Source organism: Hemiscyllium ocellatum, chromosome 28 (genome assembly GCF_020745735.1).
Source record: "Hemiscyllium ocellatum isolate sHemOce1 chromosome 28, sHemOce1.pat.X.cur, whole genome shotgun sequence".
Lineage (NCBI taxonomy): Eukaryota > Metazoa > Chordata > Chondrichthyes > Orectolobiformes > Hemiscylliidae > Hemiscyllium > Hemiscyllium ocellatum.
This window is the reverse complement of record NC_083428.1, coordinates 14048338-14068481: the sequence shown is the minus strand read 5'-3', so window position 1 is coordinate 14068481 and position 20144 is coordinate 14048338. Positions and strand designations below refer to the sequence as shown.

Below are 20144 nucleotides of genomic sequence, written 5' to 3'. Positions count from 1 at the left end.
TGCTGTACATCCCTATGATTATGACTGCCTGCAGATTGTGTGCATTTTGAGCAAAATAGAATGTATCTACAAATACAATTCTGCAAATGCAAATTTATCCTATAGACTTACATGTGTATGTTGGTGTGCGTGTGTGTGAGTGCAAGTGTGTGTGCATGTGCATGTATGTACGTGTGCTTGGTAGAGTGTGAGTGTGAGTGTGACAGAGTTTAAGCCTGTGAAAGGGTGTGCGCATGGGTAGAAGTGTGTGCACATGGGTGAAAGTATGGGGGGTGTATGTGTTGTGTCTGAAAGAGCATGTGTATGAGAGAGGGTCGAAAAAGCGCAGCAGGTCAGGCAGCATCCAAGGAGCAGGAGAATCGACATTTCGGGCATGAGCCCTTCTTCAGGCTCATGCCTGAAACGTCGATTCTTCTGCTCTTTGGATGCTGCCTGACCTGCTGCGCTTTTCCAGCAACACATTTTCAGCTCTGATCTCCAGCATCTGCAGTCCTCACTTTCTCCTGAGAGGGTCTGCATGAGTGTGTGCATATGTAACCCACTATCTACCTGATCAAGGAGCAGCATTCAGTAAACTAGTGCTTCCAAATAAACCTGTTGGTCTACAACCTGGTGTTGTGTGACTTTTAACAATGCTAATGAGTTAGGGACATCAAGATGGTCATAGATTGAGACAAAATAATGCAGATGTCAAAAACCTGAAATAAAAAACTCAAACTGCTGATAATACTCAACAGGTCAGGAAGTGTTTGAAGTGAGAAAGTTTGTAAATGCTTCAGGTCAATGTCTCTTTATTATAACTTACTGTCTTTCCTTAGTCAATCAGTTTGGAGTGAGTGAAATTATGTGGGGGTGGGGGGAAGGGGGTGGAAAAAAGAAAAGAGAAGCATGTAATAGGGTGCTGTCCAGGTGAGATTAAATAACAAAGGTTTTATTATCAACAATGACAAGAATGGTAATTGTTGGAAAAGATCAACAGGTCTGGTAGCATCTGTGGAGAGAAATCAGAGTTAACATTTTGGGTCCAGCGAGTTTTCCTCAGAACTGAGTTTCTGAGAAAGGGTCACTGGACCTGAAACGTTAACTCTGATTTCTCGCCACAGATGCTACCAGACCTGCTAAGCTTTTCCAGCAATGTTGGTTTTTGTTTCTGATTTACAGCATCCACAGTTCTTCTGGTTTTTAAAGATTTTATGGTAATGGTTGGGATAGAGAAGCAAAAAAAAAGGGTCCAGATGAGGTATTAATAGTTGGCAAGTGGAGAAAGTAACACATTGAGAAAAATTGAACTAGGAAAAAAGAAACAGAAACAAAATGAAGGCAGAGTTTATGATCTAAAATCATTTAATTTAACTTTGTGTATGAAGGCCAGTGGTAGGGTTGAAGGTTACAGGTTAGAAAACAATTGTCACAAAGAAACAATCTTACATCCCCCACTGAGTTGTCTGAAAATAATAATTCACCATTCAGACCTGGAATAGTATCCTGATCCTGCTGATTTTTTGTAACAGCACTATTGTACTGCACACCATTAAAGAGAAAAGCTATTTTCAATGCAGCCCACTTAGACCTGACCTTGATACATTCCCAGTTTCATACACATCAACTTCTGCCTTGCATTTGGCGACAGGTTAACAAATGTAATTTCTCATAATAGTTAAGCTGCACGTTATTTGGAAAACGTTGAAGGGCAGGCATGAAACAGCTCATGAGTCTGAGGCCAGGCCGACCGGACTGAAGGTAAATGAACTGAAAGAGAATTGTTTCCAGCAAAAATAATCAGGAAAACGTCTACAAAATCAAAACACACCAGTATTCCTATCTGCTGAGAGAAACCGCACTGAATGACCCCTTTGTTTTGGACACTGAATACCATCTTTCTCTCCAGTGTGTGAAAGTTCCTGGAGCTGTAATTCCTACATCTTGGCTAAGTTTCAATACTATTGGGGATAAAAGGGACCTTTGAAACATGAAGACCAAATATGTAACTTTTTGAAATTGATTTCATTTAGGCAGGGATAAGAAGTCAGATTGAGGGTGGTGGCAAGTTATATATTTAACTGTTTGAGGAGTCTCTCTCACATTTACTTCATTACTTATTTATTCTTATCACTTGTCTTTTGTTCTTTCTGTCTTGAAGGTGTTATCTTTGGCTAGATTGGGCTCTGTCTGACCTTCAGTAACCCAGCATTCCTGTATTACATCAGAGAATCTAGCAAATAGGATCTTGGGTTTGCAGACCCCCAACAAGTTGATGTTCTAACTGATCTCAAGTGGGCTTATGGAATTAGAAAGCTGGCATCTTCCTGTGTTTTGTTTAACAATCTTGGGGCTGAGCTGCCGTGAGGAGAATGTGTGCTGACCGATTTGCCAACTTAACGCAAGTTAACGCTACAGATGGAATCGGTCAAGCATCATCGTGGAAGATGGAAACTCATCATTCACCTTCCTCGCCCACCACCCCAACCCCACAACCCTCGGAGGTGAATTTGGTGGGGGCAAGGGGTGGGAGGTGACAAAGAGAAGAGAGATACAGACGCAAGATGAAGGAAGGATGTTCTGGCTTTGAAGGGAGTGAAATGAAGGTTTACTAGACTGATCCCTGGGATCACAGGGCTGACATTTGAAGAGCAATTGGATCAGTTAGTATTACGAGTAAAAAATGAGGTCTGCAGATGCTGGAGATCAGAGCTGCAAATGTGTTGCTGGTCAAAGCACAGCAGGTTAGGCAGCATCTCAGGAATAGAGAATTCGACGTTTCGAGCATAATGAAGGGCTTATGCTCGAAACGTCGAATTCTCTATTCCTGAGATGCTGCCTAACCTGCTGTGCTTTGACCAGCAACACATTTGCAGCTCAGTTAGTATTACATTGACCAGAGCTTAGAAGAACGAAGGTGAATCCCACAGAAACACATAAAATTCTAATAGGACTAGATAGGATAAATATAGTCCAAGGATAGCCCTAATGGTAGGCCATTTCAGATTGAAATGAAAAGTCTTCAGCCAGAGAGTGGTGAGTTTGTGGAATTCTCTGCCACAGAAAACATCAGGTCAAAACACTGAATGTTTTCAAGAAAGAGTTATAGTTTTTACAGCTAAAGGCTCAAAAGGAATGGAGAGAAAGCAGGGGCAGGTTATTGAGTTGGATGAATGGCTGCGCAGGTCAAGGGTTAAATGGGCTTCTCTTGCTCCTATTTTCTATGTTTGACAGCTCAGGTCAGAGAGTAAATGGGGAGTGTGAACATAAAAAAGAATCACAGCTGAGCCTGATCTTGCTGTTTGTCTAGGTGCATTTTAAGGGCAACTTAGATGTATATAAGAGAAATAGAACATAGAACAGTACAGCATGGGAACTGACCATTCGGCCCACAATGTTGTGCTGAACATGACACCAAATTAAACCAATCCCTTCTGCCTGCCTATGTTCCATATCCCTCCATTCCTTACATATTCTTGTGCTTAAAAGTCCCTGAAATCCCCCTAACATACCTACCTCCACCACTACTCTGGCAGTAGGCCCCAGATTCCTACCACTCTGTGTAGACAAAACCTGCCTGTCACCTTAAATTAACAGAAGACTTTGCTGGCAGTGTTTTGCAATGAGAAGCAGAAGTTGAACATTGACTATTGGCATGAACCAGTTTGGGTTGGCTGGTTTGTTTTAGGTGCTGTATGTTCAAGCATGTTTCCAGCAAAAGCTCTTCGTGGTGTGGAGTGACAGCCTAGGTACGTTTTCTGAGAGGTGCTGAGTTCTAATTGTATCCTTCAAACACTGATTTGACTGAGTTAATGAAACATGGCCAGAGATCAAATACAATGATCTCCAACTTTGCAGGGTTTAGCATTAGCTGAAAATGTGTTGCTGGTTAAAGCACAGCAGGTCAGGCAGCATCCAAGAAACAGGAAATTTGATGTTTCGGGCCGGAGCCCTTCATCAGGATGAAGGGCTCTGGCCCGAAACGTCGAATTTCCTGTTCCTTGGATGCTGCCTGACCTGCTGTGCTTTAACCAGCAACACATTTTCAGCTCTGATCTCCAGCATCTGCAGACCTCACTTTTTACTTGAGGGTTTAGCATTACTCTGAGTTAATGCTTCACGTATCATCCAAAGAACTGTTTCTTGACAGTTCTTTCTCATTTGACCTCATTCACTTACAACACCCTGTCCAGAGTGCAGCCCTATCAGAAGGGTCTTCGTCTGTTTCAACCTTGTAGGACAAGAGCAGTAATTAATCATCCAGTATCTCAAGGTGCACATGGTACCGTTTAACTTTCACATAGTAAAGATCTTCATGTCAATCAACCTACAGATCACACCCTTGTTCACTGAAGACACATACTTGGGTTCCCATCCTCATCCATGTTGGAAAGTGCATCTGGATGTAGTTCTGGAATGGGACCACATGAGTGATTTTCTTCTACAACCACATGATCCTCATGGCTTATGTATGACTAGTTGATTGGGTAATAGGAGTTGGTGCAAATTATTGTATAATGCTCCAAAGTGCTTCCTAGGAGCTTTCATAGACTAAAGAATAATTATGACCAAACCAAAAAAGGAGACATTGGGACTGGTGACCAAAAGCTTGGTCATAAAGGTTTTTATGAGGGAGGAGAGGCATTAAACTTTAGGGAGGGGATTCCTGAGCACAGGGTTTAGACAGCTGAAGACATGATTATCGGTGGAGGAGTGAAAGGGTTGTTGGGATACACAATTTGGAGGAACATAGAGTCATAGAGATGTACAGCATGAAAACAGAACCTTCGGTCCAACCCGTCCATGCCGACCAGATATCCCAACCCAATCTAGTCCCACCTGCCAGCACCCAGCCCATATCCCTCCAAATCCTTCCTATTCATATATCCATCCAGATGCCTTTTAAATGTTACAATTGTACCAGCCTCCACCACTTCCTCTGGCAGCTCATTCCATACCTGTATCACTGTGAAAAAGTTGCCCCTTAGGTCTCTTTTATATCTTTCCCCTCTCACCCGAAGCTTATACCCTCTAGTTCTGGACTCCCTGACCCCAGGGAAAAGACTTTGTCTATTTACCCTATCCATGCCCCTCACAATTTTGTAAACCTCCACAAGGTCACCCCTCAGCCTCCGACACTCCAGGGAAAACAGCCCCAGCCTGTTCAGCCTCTCCCTTTGGCTCAAATCCTCCAACCCTGGCAATATCCTTGTAAATCTTCTCTGAACCCTTTCAAGTTTCACAACATCTTTCTAATAGGAAGACGACCAGAATTGCACGCGATATTCCAACAGTGGCCTAGCTAATGTCCTGTACAGCTGCAATATGACCTCCCAACTTCTGTACTCAATACTTTGACCAATAAAGGAAAGCATACCAAACGCCTTCTTAGAACACTGTTGAAGAACACGGTGGAGAAATAAATTGTTGAACAAGGCTTTTGGAGTGATTTGACAAATTAAAAATAGTCATTCCAATGTTCAAGATACTTGTATACAAAAGAACTATTCTTTTAGGAAACAAATCATTTTACTTGAAGTTCATGATTGTGTTTCTCCATGGGAATGTACAACTTCAATCAAAAATGACTGGTGCACATTCTTTTGCAGTTAAAGTACCTTAATAAATGTCAAAACCACCCTCAAAGAACTTGTGGTTCTGTTCCCATGAGAATAAATGGACTGTGCAAAATTTTGTCAGAACCATAAAAGTAACTGTGGCAGCACTGTTAAAATCAGACACAAACTGTGAACATATCCAATCGCAATGAACCTATACTTAAATTTGCGAAGTTCATGAGCATTTCGGTCTAAAACATCACGCATAACTTTGCAAAGATCTTCTGGCAAGCATTCCAGGACGTCAAGCCCTGGTCTGTGAAACCCCTACATGAGACAGACTAGCGGCCATTAATTTTATTAGCCTACAGGTACAGAAAGGCAATCACGGTTAAAATAGCAGAGGCCCTGGCATAAACAGAAGGGGCAATCACCCACAAGCATTGCAAGTGCACAGTTTAAACAACTGAAGCAATGTCATGACTCTGCCACTAAATGATTAATGGTCTGTACAAGACTCCAAATAGAATAATTTAACACTGCATAAAAAAAAACGATCAACTAGGTTATGTTCTGTTTCGGCACCTATCATTCTTTTAATCACGTCAGATTTTCCTCTGTAAATTACCTGCTGGTAGTATGTTAATATGATATTGAACCCTATGTTTAATACAGGCACATTTATATTCAGAGTTTAGCAGGTAAGAATTAGCATCACACGCCTGGTACTCCCAATAGTCAATGTTGGTCTGAATAATTTATGCATGCAAAATATTCAATCTAAATTGAATCTTATTCTTTTGGAAATATTAGTGAAGTATGGAGGTTGATTGACATGAAGATCTTTACTATGTGAAAGTTAAACGGTACCATGTGCACCTTGAGATACAGGATGATTAATTACTGCTCTTGTCCTACAAGGTCGAAACAGACAAAGACCCTTCTGATAGGGCTGCACTCTGGACAGGGATTTTAAATAAAAAAGCCTGGTTTTCAGAAAAGGGAGGGCTAAACAAGATGACGATTTCTCTACTTCAGCAATTCGCTCAACAATAAAGGTACCAGCTGGTTGTGTTGGAAGAACTGCTACATCATTCCCAATCCAAACAAGGGAATTTGGAGGGAACGGTATTCTGGAAGGAAAGGATCAAATGGCTTTTAATGGCTTTCCTTGCCTTTTTGATCAAAGAGAGAGGGTGCAAAATTATCAAGGTCAAACAGGTAAAGAAAGCCATTTAATCCTTTCCTTCCAGAATACCATTCCCTCCAAATTCCCTTGTCTGGATTGGGAATGATGTGGAGGTGCCAGTGTTGGACTGGGGTGGACAAAAATCAGAAGTCACCTGGTCAAAATTCAGGTCATAGTCCGACAGGTTTATTTGAAATAACAAGTTTTCGGAGCAGTGCTTCCAAATAAGCCTTTGGACTATAACCTGGTGTAGTGTGACTTCTGATTTGGTTTTGTAAGCTAGTGGTTGACTATGCTGCAGAAGTACTCGAGCAAGCAGAAAGAATGAGAATGCTGCTAGTGTTGTGCATGTATTTGTCCACCTACATTTCCGAAACAGTGAACCAATTGTTTATCTTACTGCACGTTACATTCTTGAACCAGCTGGCATAAATAGGATTGCACTTCAATAGCCGTTCAAAGAATGGAAGCTCAAGAAGAACGCAAAAGGCATGATATAAGTGCAAATTCAGATATCAGCTGTAGTTCAACAAACATAGAAATCAAGGCGGACACACCCATGCATGAGAATGCAGCACAACTGATGAGACATTATTGTCCAGCCTGTCTGGCAGATGTAGAAAATCTCAAAAGTGCTTGTCGGAGAGGAGCAAGGATGGTGTCCCAGCAAATACTTCATGCTCAATTAGCTCCATTAAAACCAATTATCTGATCATTCGCGCATTTCTGTTTTTGTGAGTTTACTGTGCACAAATTGTGACTGTTGCATTTCCTGCTTCAAAATATACTCCATTGGTTAAAAAGTGTTTGGATGACCTGGATTTAGGAAAACGAGGTTATGTACAAATTGCAAAACTCTTTTCTTTCATGAAGGGAGGTAGCTTTGTGTTGAGCAGCTATTGTTAATATCAGCTTAATTTAAATCAAACATGCCTCTCTTCATATTAGGATGCCTCACATTGATATCTTTGGTTTTTATTTCTGATGAGTTTTATTGTATCTCTGCTACAGTGCCGGCACCATCAAATGCACACAAATACTCCAGAGGAGCAACCCAGATAACAGGCCACACTTACAAAATCATCAGATTTGCAGAGGAAGCAAAATAAAAGCAGAACAACATCCACATTATAATTTAATCACATTTGCTTTTATTTGTAAGGCACCATAGATATTTCCTTACAGCACTAGCGAACTAATTTAATACACTTTTGTTTTATTTAAGACATAATGTTTTTTTTAAACACCGCCACATTAATCTTCAACACAATTTGCATACATATTCATACAAACTGATACTGGTGCAAGTGCAGTATATAGCCTTTGCAGCACCAGTCGAAACAAATGGACTTTGAAAAAGCAAAGTGTTTTATTATTTTTAAGTGATTCGAAGCTCTGAAGTCACAGCATCAGATGGATTAATTCAATAATTATAATTTTCTAATTCTGTCATACGAGAGATTATGCATTATGCAATGACATTCACAGGGAGGTCTCTAAAGCATCGTTTATCTCTGGAGCCTTATTAACCTTTTGAGGACTGCGACGGCAGGAAAATAAATACATTGGAAATTAAAAAGTATCTATTCAATAAAGTCCATTACAGGACGACCAAAAATAGGAACATTGAATGGGTTTTGGGATGCAAAATAATCTTTGTTTGGGTGTTTCTTTTCCTTTTATAAAAGTACTCTTTAAAGAGATTTTATCAGAGTCAATCTTTAATACGGTCCACTGTACCTCAAACTTGTATGCAGTTGGTTCAAAGAACAGAAGAAATTTTGTAGAATGATACAATTGTACTTGATGGCATTCAGGATCTGAAAACTGGTATATATAAACTATACAAGAGTGAGAAAGCATTATTTGTATTCAAGGACATTTTACTTCGACAATGCATTTTTAAAATAAAACATTATTCCCATTATAACTTGTGATACACTTCAATACATTAATGCAACGTATGATATAACCATTTTCTTTTATGGCCATTCTAATCTGGATATGCAATGCTGATATTGCACAGTTTCCACAGAGGCCACTGGGATGATGAGATGCAGCAATCTGTACAAGCGCACAGCTTTTTTTTTGTATTTATACAAACTTCAAGATTTGACAATTATACATCATGCTCAAATTAGAGGAGGTGAGGCACCCTAGTGCATGCTGCATGTAACAATTCATTTCATTAAATAATAAAAATTAAATTAACAAAGTGACCGTGGAGACTACTTATTCATGTTTCACTTTCAAACATAGCTGTAATGACAAGTTTGCTCATGACTATCACTGTATTTAATGAGTGGCTGTTTAGTACAGGTGCAATTTTTCAAAGAAAAAGGTTTTAATCTCTCACTGTTGTTGCTAGGGCCAGGTTGGTAAGTGTTGCATTCCACTCAAGATTAATTCAATGGAACCAGGCATAATCTGCAAGGTACTGGACAGTTACAGAACCTCTCTGTATAAGTTGTTGGGAGAACAATTTGGCAATTTGGAGCTGGCTTCTACCGAAATCAAAGAGGGGCAACGTTATATTCTCCATGTCAAGACTCCGCAACAAAATGCATATGGTCAAAGATTGGTGGGGGGGGGGAGGGGGGCAATGTTTATTCTTCCTTCAGCTACTGGGTAGCCTGCTGTATATCACCATGACTGTGTGTTACTTCAGCTGTACAGAATGCATTCTTTCACTTTTCTAAAAAAATATATCAAATGTGAGATACGTTGTGCTTGGCCAAAAGCTACAAGGATTTTTTTTAAAAGTTTTAGTTTTACACAAGAATGTTATTAAAGATTCATATTTAGTTCAAACAGCAAAGAGAAAACAGGAGCCTTTTAGCGAACTATTGCTCAAACTACTTCTAAAAGCAGAAGAAAGCCCCAAATGGCAAAAGAAATTCTCCTTCTCCATTCAAATTCCATGAGTGCATCTGCTAGTGTTACTCCAGCAGCCAGTGTCTGTATGCTGTTGTGTGTTTAGGCCAACTCACTAAGTCCCTTCTCCAGTTAAGAGGTCAGGGCAGATAGTGCCACTGCGGACCTGTGTGTGGGTCAGCTACCCTGTGCAAAATTCAATGCAAGGGACAGTGATCCATTAAGGTCCAATTACCAGGTCCCTCAAAAGTACAAAAAACAATCCTGTTGCTTCAAGCACCTCACCAATTTAAGGTGGAGCTTTTCCAAAGTGAAAAGCTGTGCCCAACTAAAAAATAAACTGGGAATGGGAGACATATCGCTAACTGTAAAGCTTCAGCCACATCACTTGCCTCCAGTTTTAGCAGGTGCAAAAAACACAACAGCAGCCCAACTAAGTATCTTAAGCAGTTTAGGAATTTGAGAGGAAGGTTCACAGTAATGAAGAGCTCCCTTTATGTGGCAAGTCCTTTCTGAAGGCAATGCATGTTTAACTGTTGGGCAATTGATTAAAGCAATTGATGTAGTGGCACCTAACTGTTCAAACTTGCTCCCACCACTGCCCCCTTCAAATAAAAGTAAATGAAAGCTGGTCAGGTGCCGATTATGGCTGTTGTATTGGCAAAGCACTGTCCATGTGCACATGCAAACAACATGCAAAATAAGCCAGTATTTAAAGTTAGCAGGGCAAACAGTGAATTCTGTCGGTCTCCAAGCAAAGCAACTGGCTTTGGGATTGGGGCTGGGTGGCAGGGAACCACATTCCTCCCACTGAGTAAGTGGTCTCTCCGTCACTCTGAAACAATACTTGTGCGTGCACTAAAACATGTCATGACTCAGGTTCAGCCCCCACCTCCACCTCAAACTGGAGGGGCCTTTGACTTTTCTTTGATGCACTCTAGGGTCAGATCTCGAATTTGCGTTCTGTCAATCCTACTGTCAGAAACTGCTTTGCATGATTTAAATCCGTTACAAATAAACAAATAATGCCACAAAAAACATTCGCTCCCCCATTAGAGATTAGCTTCATTTTGAAGTTTACTCCTGAAAACAGTCATTTTATGACTGAACATATGCTCTGGAGAAAGTTATCATCTTTGGACCTTTGTCTGCCAAGTCTGTAATTCAGTTGCTAGATGAGGGATATGGGCCAGTTGTAACTGAGTAATTGTATCTGGCATGTCAGAGGTGGCACACAGCCAGTCACAAGCAGTGGCAAGAAAACTGGTATTAAATCATAAGCAAATAAACAAACTGAAGCTACTTGCAGTGGTCTAATGTTTAAAGCTGTAGTATATAGACTGTAGTTCAACACGGATTTCAATGAAGCCCTCATTTGGAAATCTATCAACAGCACATGAAATCCTAATATTATACAAGCAAAATAGCACTGTAGTCCTGTTCACTGCTTCCGACACAAGTGAGGCCCAGATAATCCACTGAAAAAGAGTTTGACCTGAATAATGAAATGCTCTCAGGAACCAGAATATATACACAAGGAACAAAAATATACCATATTTACTCTAATATAGGCCACACTTAACACACACAAAACCAATTGACTCAAAAAGGTTCTTTCACCCCACCACCAGCAACTTTCTTCACCACCTCCAATCCAACCTCAACGAGAGCAGCCTCGGTCTGACCCAAAATGGAACAAAATCAAATTGCCCAAACTCTAAATGCATTCCCAAATGACACACACACACACACTCACACAGGAGATTTTAGTTAATGGTGGTTGGTTTTGATCAGTGAGACGTCTATGCTACTACTGAGATTAAAGAACCTTATTCAGGAAGGTGCTGGATGTTAAATAAATATGCTTTACTACAATATTGGAGACATGTGGTCTAAAGTTTACTGATCACGTGCTTGTTTGTGGTCCTGTGACAGAATGGAAGTCCTCAGGTAGGTCAAATAGTGCCTAAATTTGGGCTTCAACTCACCACCACAGATGATAGAAGGCAGATACTCAAAATGAACCCTCCCTACTCCAATCCAAACCACCACCTTGTCCAACATGGCCTCCGAGTGACTCTGCCACTGCCAGAGATGGATAACCTGACTGAGGCAAGATCCTGGCCATACCAGAGTGGTTGGGTTCTTTGCTGACTGCCACTCCTTGGACCATCTGCAGTGACCACCACTCCCTGGTAGGGCCAGTGTGCACAGCTACCGGCATCCAATTGGCCAGCAATTCTACAGTGTGAAACTTCCACCTAGAATTGTACCTTAATAATTAAAAGGCTGTCACTCAAAACATTAAAGCAGAGGTGAGCCAGTTAAGGGGAAATAGACCCACCTTGACATTTACACTGAAGCGTAAAGAGTCCACACTTAGCCTCTAAACTAGCCCAACGTTATCATACTGCATCAGAAACAAAGCACAAGAGATGTAGGAAATCAAGAATAAAAACAGAAAATGCTGCAAATACTGAACAGGATAGACAACATCGGTGAGCGAAAGTTACAATTTCAGTTTTGCTCTTCAACAAAGACCAGAATGTGGCACGTCTATGGGAATTCTGCCCATTTATTTGTAGGAAGTACCGTCGCCCCACTAAGAATGCCCAAATTCATGTACTGAAATGCACGAGAAGAATTTGGTCCCACTAGAGATAAGGATTTCTGAAAATTAGATTCTAGGAAAGTATCTGGAACCCAAATCTGAATAGACAATTGGCCGAAGTCAATGTCGTTGATGAAGTAGATGATGAAGAGATCGAAGAACTCAGCAATTCTAACTATGCCAAGTGGAGATCCAAAGAGATGGACAAGTGGCTGGCTCTCCCTTGTCAGGGGGCTGGGATCCACTACTTCAGGGATGACAGTATATCCAACAATTGGTTGAGGAGAACTCAATTTATGAAATCTTCAAAGGTAATCAACTCGCTCCTGTTAAGAACCAACCTGTTCCCTACAAGGGCATCCTTGTCTTACAGAAGACCCTTCAACATCAAAATATGTAGGAGATGTAATGAAACATCGGAAACCTTGGCACATATCTCCAGATGGTGCCCGTTTGTTAAAAACATGCATATTAAAAGACACAACAGAGTTGCTGAGGAACTCGTGAAATTTGTTAGAAAGAATGGGTGGATAACTTTTATCGAGCCAAGAATTAAAGATAAAGAAGGGAAACTTTGGATCCCGGACCTAATATTTAAAAAGGAGGAAAAAATAATATTAGTAGACGTAACAATTAGGTCAGATCTCCAACTTAACTCTTTAGAAGCGGCTTGGGAGGAAAAGGTAAACAAATACAAACATTTGAAAGAAGAGATTATGCACCTCACTGGAAGAGGAAACATATCCTTCTACGGATTCGTGATGGGTGCCCGAGGAAAATGGCTGGAGAAGAATGGAGAATTAATAAAGGACCTCGGAATTGAGAAATTTAAAACCTTTGCCCAGAATACTACGAATCTGGTTTTATCCTTGACTCTCGAGCTGCTGAGAACTTTTATGGACTCTTAATCTCTCCTTTTGACATAATTTAATAGCGTTTTTAGACATTTTAAATATTTTTAGAAGTAGTTTTAATATCTTAATTAATTTTAAGGTTTTAGATTTTAGAATTTTAGAAATAAAGTTTGTTTTAAATTCACGGTTAATTAGTGGTGGGTAATAGGTGAAAATTAAAATTTCTCACGCTCAACACAGCAGGTGATGAGTGGTAAACCGAGTCGAAAGGTTGAATAACCCAGCTCATCCCTGTCCTTGATGAATTCTGCCTTTTTAAGATTTTACTTATTTTTTCTGTATTTTAGCATACCGTCCCTTTGAGATCATCTGGCTGTGGTTTCGCTGGATAGGGGTTTCAAAATGTCGACGAGCGACAGAAAAACTCGAAAAGGATATGATCCATCATGGATGGCAAATAATCCTGAAGATATACCTTAAACACCCTCAGTCAAAAATAGCTTTAATAATCAACCTATCCAAGAGTTAGGCTGTACATTGTCAATAATTTTTCCCTAACCTTACTGAGGCCACTTTCCACCTTCTAAGCCATAAAACGTGAATGCGAAGTGCCTAATATTGGAGGGTTTCAATGTATTACACACATTCCCAGTCATGGCTAAAACTGGCATATAATTTCAAATCCACGGGGGGGGGGGGGGGGGGGGGGGCATTAATCTGTCCCACAGGCTGAGTTACATTCCTTTTGTTTTTGCAAAGGGCTTCATGAAACCAAATTTGGCATGGCTGTTTTTTCTTGGATGTTAATTGTGTGACCACGTCATTGAGAGAGAAGTCTCAGTTTAATATTTTCTCCTTTTTTGGGGTGGGGGAGTGGAATGGTGGGAGGTGGGGATAGGAAAATAGGAACTTCAAGCATGGCATACACATATCCTTCACCAACCATAACCAACAGGAACACAATTGCAGCTCCAACCTCTCCCACTTGCCTTGATGGATCCCCTTTATGATTCTTCTTATATGGTCAGCAAAGAAAATGAAACTGATTCACCCATCACTGAAAACTACAATGTGCAAATTACTGGGATGAAGGAGGTACCAATTACAAGCACATTTCAGGTGCACAACAAGCCCAGTGTTGAACCCTATAAAGATTCAAGTTAAAGTCATCGACACAAAGTTGGGTGCACCTTTCCCCCCCCTCGCAGCTTATTGCCAATGCAGCAAATGAAACATCCAATTGTACAGCCGTGTGTTCAGAATTCACTCCCTGATATTTTTTCAAAGATCTGAGCTTTCTTGAGTAAACGCTGCACAATACAGAAACACCTATTTTGTTTGGAGTTGAGCTGCAAGTTGGTGATGATGCCCCTGTCCTGAAGGCTTAACACAATCCAACAGAAAAATCTTCTGCCAAGCTCTCCCATCAGATTCTAAAGTCAACTCTCATTGCATTCCTCTCTCCCCATCCAGAAACAAGCTGACAATAACAATTTTAATGATCAGCTCTATCTTGCTCAGTAGATCTTTTACTCAACAAACTTTAGATGGTGACAGAAATTTGAAACTGCAGATCAAATCTCCAACAAGGATTAGATAGCAAAAAGAAAGTGTTCTCAAACTTTTGTAGATCAATACACAAACATTCAGATGAAAGTAAAGAATCTAAGATGACTATTATACATATATATTTTTCTCCTATTAAAAGATTTGTTCCCATGTAACTGATTTAGAGTGTGTTAATAGGCCAACCATTTAAAGAAAGTCAACAATATGGCAATTTCAAGAGCACAGAACATCAGCGATCTTACCATCAATTTGGCAAATTTGCTTTGGTTTCTGACAATGTACTGATCTGCACGTTACAGGTCATTTGACTTGAAACAAAATCACTCAACAGCCCAATTATGTGGGCAATTAGTCGGAAAGGCAATTCCTGCCCAGCACAGTTTCAATGGACAGGCTGAATCAGAAGCTTTTATCTTGAAGATGCTGAACACTAAAATGTCCATCAGGTGGACAAGCCAATATGTTATGCCCTCATCTGAAGCAAATTCATACTTAGTGTCCCCCTGCTTTGTTCATGCCAAAACAAAGTTGCTTTTAATATACTGCAGCTTTAAAATAGGCTTTGTTCTCCTAAATAATAACATACACAGCACAAAATTGCCACCTCCGAGATATATACAGGCATTAAAACAAACACCAAAGATCATGTTTAAGGATTTTGCGTTGCACAATCCTCAAGAGTTCCTAATCGGGTTTCTGTACCCCCTCATCTCTCTGGTGGTCACCATCATGGTGGTTCTTGTCATCTTTCGAGGGGAGGTGGATCTGTGAGCCCAAAGCGCTGGATAATGCCAGTAGTCCAGCACTGGCACTGACTGAAGGGATGACCGGAGGCTGCAGGCCAGCTGGTAACGGGGTGAGTGGCACCGTGAGACCATGGAGGTGAGACAGCTGTTGCGCCTGAAGCTGCTGCTGCAGGAACACAAAGAAAAAGATGGTCAGAAGCTAAACCAAGCGTAGGAGAAGGAGGGTGGTGAGAAATGGAAACAAACGGACTTGTTATTTGGAAAGGAGAGCAACGGCTGTTTCATTTTAATGCAATATTACACTCATATTCAGGAAGGAACAGCTCTCTCCTTCCATAAGCAGGATGAGCAGTTGATTGATTATTGTGCTGAGCTTTCCCAGGCACAATAGCAGATCAAGCACTAAATCCCACTGGTTGAAAACATATAGAATAACAGATAGCAGAGAGTGAATCATAAAACTCCAATCTATTATGAGGGGTTCAGAGAATGTCACATTACAAAGTGCAAAGCTTTGAGCTTTTTATGAAACACCCGAACAATGAGATTTGATTAAAAGCTTGGCAATTCATTGCATGCCATTACATAAAAGCATACACACATTGCACAATTTATATTTGGTGTTCCTTTTAAAATGCTTACTTTACGGCTGAGTACCATTTTGAAAGAAACCTGTTCTGGATTTGAGAGTTAAATTGAAATCCAACATCAGTGATGCCCACAGGAGAATATTAAACTGGCATTAATCATCTCAGCATATATTGTAGGCCACTTTCTCCCCAGGTGGGCCATTTCATTTTTTTTTAAAAGATGTGAACTTAAGGACAGTGCTCTACCAAGGACCTCTCTCTGTACAAAATCCACTCAACTAGCTCACTCGCTGGTTCCTGCTCAAGTGTACACAAACTTACCTTCTGCAGTCCTACAAACCAACACAGCATAGAAAACAGAGACAAGAATAGGGCTTTCAGGCCACTGAGCTAACTCCACCATTCATGAACATTTTGACAATCCTATCACAATAACCTAAACTCATCTCCTCCCCGATACCTTGAGGTCGTTGTTGAGAAAGAATTTTTAATTAATCATTCATGGGATATGGACATCACTGGCTGGGCAACATTTATTGCCCATCCCTAATTGCTCAGAGAGCAGTTAAGAGCCAACCAGACTGTTGAGAGTCTGGAGTCACATGTAGTCTGACAAGGATGGCAGTTTCCTTCCCTAAAAGGACGTTAGTGAACCAGGTGGGTATTTTCCGACAATTGACAATGGATTCGTGGTCATCAGATTCTTAATTCCAGATTTTTAAAAAATATATTAAAATCAAATACCACAATATGCTGTGGCAGGATTCAAACCCAGCTCCACAGAACATTACCTGGTCTCTGGATTAACGATCCATTGATAATACCACTAGGTCATTGCCTCCCCATTATAAATTTCTCATTCGTAAATTATACAACGCATCTAAACACACGGATGTCTCAGATTTTTTAATAGCTGCGGTTTGTTTCGCTTTCAATACATGGTAGATAGAAAATAAAATCAAAAATTGCAGATGCTGAAACAAACCCAGATGATGCTGGAGAAATTCCATGGATTGAGCTGCGTCTATGGAGTGTCAATATTCTGTAGGAACACTGATGAATTTGAATAACAATTGAACATGAAAATAATTTTCCTCTGCCAGTCATCCAGCATATTATGACTTTAACTTCATCTGTTTGACCAGAATTATTCTCAACCAGATAAATGATTCCAAACAAAGTTGTCCCCATATGGATGGGAAAGCAAATGAGTGCGAGACATCTGATGAAGAATCATTGGGCTTGTTAATGTTTTCTCTCCATTGGTACTGCCAGACTTGCCATGTTTCTTCTGCACTGTGTTTATTTCCATACGCAGTACTTCAGCATGCCCCAAAATACTTCACACAAGAGGAGAAATGGGAGATTGGGGCAACTGAATGCAAGGTACAGGAGTTGGTGTGGGAGGAGGAATTCCTGGAAGAAAGTGGGACCTATACAAGTGGGATGGTCTGTATCTGACCTGGAAATAGCACCAATCTCATTGAGAGGAGAGGAGTTTAAACTAATTTGACAGGGCCAGGTGACATTGTTCATCAGTTCGATATTGGCACAGCGTATCATAGATAAGAAACCGAGGCAAAGGACTGCCAGGACAGCTGATGTGGTTCCATTTTCAAGTAGGCTGGCAGAGATAAACCAATGAGAGTTTGGCAGTTTTCTTCCCTAAAAGGACGTTAGTGAACCAAGTGGGTTTTCCTGACAATTGACGATGGATTCATGAGTCTCACATTGGTGGTAGGAAAACAATTGGAAAAATTCCAAAAGAGAGAGAATTAATCTCAATTTGGAGATTTATGGTAGTCAGTGTGGCTTTGTCAGAGGGAGGATATGCCTAGCAAATTTGAATTTTTCAAGATGGTCACCAAGTGCAGAGATGAGGTAATGCAACTGTTGTAATTAGAAGTATTTACAGGCGGCACAGTGGCTAGCACTGCTACCTCACAGCACCAGGGTCTTGGGTTCGATTCCCACCTGTCCGTGTGGAGTTTGGACATTTTCCCTGTGTTAGCGTGGGTTTCCTCCACGTGCTCTGGTTTCCTCCCACAATCCAAAGATGTGTAGGTCAGGTGAATTGACCATGCTAAATTGCCCACAGTGTTAGGTGGGTTAGTCAGGGATAAATATAGGGTGAGGGAATGGGTTTGGGTGGGTTTCTCTTTGGATGGGCGGTATGAATTTGTTGGGCCGAAGGGTGTTTCCACACTGTAGAGAATCTAATCTAATCTAATCTATTTCAGTTTAGTCTTTAACAAGGTCCCACACAGGAGACCGATAAAGAAGGTAAAAGCATACAGGGTGCAGGGTAACTTAATTTGGATCCAAAATGGGCCTAGAGGTTGGAGACAGAGGGTGGTGGTAAAAGATGGTTTTTGTGCTTGGAGATTGAAGTCCAGTGGTATACCACAGAGATCACTGCTGAGTCCCTCAATGTTTGTAATAAAAGCAACATAGACGAGAAAGTGGGAGCAATGATAACTGAGTTTGTCTCATCTGCAAAGACTGGCCAGGTGGTTGATAGTGAGGAAGGTTGTCTTAAGTTACAGAAGGATGTAGACAGAATGAGCAGATGGAAGTTACCCTGAAAAGTGAGAGGAGATGTGCTTTGGAAGAATTAACAAGATAGCAGTACTCAGTGAACAGTAGGACACTAGCAAGCTCAGAGAAACAGGGGGATCTTGACGTACTTGAAGGTGGAAGATCAGGCAAGTTGGAAGGAGATGTGGTACTTGCCTTTCCAAAATGTGGTACAGACTAAAAGCACAGGGAGGTTATGTTAGTGCTGTGTAGAACTTTGGTTAGGGCCCAGCTAGAGTATTCTGTACATTTCTGGTCACCACCCCATAGGAAGGATATGTTTGCACTAGAGGGGGTGCAGTATCCTAGCTATGGAGAGAAGCTGGACAACTTCAGGTTGTCTTCTTGACAGCAGATAAGGCTGAGGGAGGACCTCAGAGGTGCAGGAGATAGTGAGGAGCATGGATGGGTTGAAAGAAAGCAGCTGTTATCAATAACAAGGGGAGATATTTTAAAAAGTGAAAGGCAGGAAGTTCAGAGGGGTTTTGAAGAAAATGTTTTTCACCCAGAGGGTGGTGGGAATGTGGAATGTACTGCCTGGGAGAGTAGCTGAGGTGGAAAACTCCAACCTTTAAACAGTACGTGGACGAACACCAAGTATCAGAATACTTGAAGTGACGGGCAAGTGTTATAAAGTGAATATAGCTTAGTTGGTGCAGACTCAATTGGCTCAAGAGTCTCTTCTGTACTGTTTGATTCAATCAATGTGAGAATTAATTGAGGCTGTCCAGTCCCAAGTCTGATCCACCTGCCTGCAATTTACAGCCTTTTAAATACCTTTGAAATGTACCGAGAGTTGGAATATAATAGAGAACCAGTGGTAGTGCCCCTATCTCTGGCCTAGAATGCCTGCATTAAAGTCTCATCTGTTCCAGAGGTGTGTCATAACAGAGTCGCTGTGCAGTCCAGAAACTACAAACCCTTTGGTCCAACTCGCCCACGCTAACCAGATATCCCAAATTAATCTAGCCCTATTTACCAGCATTGGGCCCATATCCCTCTAAACCCTTCTGAATCATACACCCACCCAGATGCCTTCTAAATGTTGTATTTGCACCAGCCTCCACCACCTCCTTCGACAGCACATTCTGACACGCACCACCTTCTGGTGATAAAAAGTTGCCCTTCAGGTCCTGAACAGAATGATTTATAATACAAAAAACACAAAAGAACTCTCACCACAGTGGCAGCACATGCGACTGCAATTGCATTGAGTTCAAGGAACCACCCTTTAGGAAGGATGTGAAAGCATTAGAGTGAATATAGAAGGGATTAACAAGAGCAGTTCCAGGAACAAGGATGAAGTTTGATTAAAGAAATTGGGACTGGCTTCCTTGAAGAAAAGTCATCCGAGAGGAGCTTTAAATGCTGGTATTCAAAAGCATGGGGAGTCTGAACAGATTAAATACAGAAACTGTTCCATTAGTGAAAGAATTGAGAATAAGCACGTACCTTTTTGAAGTAATTGGTAAAAGCAGCAAAAGCAAAATGTTCTTCACAATGTAAAAGGTCTGCTTGACAATGTGGTGGAGGCAAGTTTCCAAAAGGAATTAAACTTTTGTTCCCTTTTCAATGGGCAAGACTTCAGGGAAAATGG

The 20144-nt window shown here is 41.0% G+C and overlaps 1 protein-coding gene across 2 annotated transcripts in view; it reads right to left on the bottom strand.

The window, feature by feature from the left end:
* Nucleotides 1–7854: 7854 nt before the first annotated feature.
* LOC132828800 (TLE family member 5-like) overlaps nucleotides 7855–20144 on the bottom strand; it is a 126671-nt gene continuing 114381 nt past the window's right edge. Inside the window, exon 7 of one of the 2 annotated variants that reach the window (XM_060845900.1) lies at nucleotides 7855–15546. In XM_060845900.1, the coding sequence (XP_060701883.1) occupies nucleotides 15319–15546 (228 nt within the window). In that variant the 3' untranslated portion in view covers nucleotides 7855–15318. The remainder of the gene's footprint in view (nucleotides 15547–20144) is intronic. The other variant, XM_060845901.1, reaches the window with a different exon arrangement.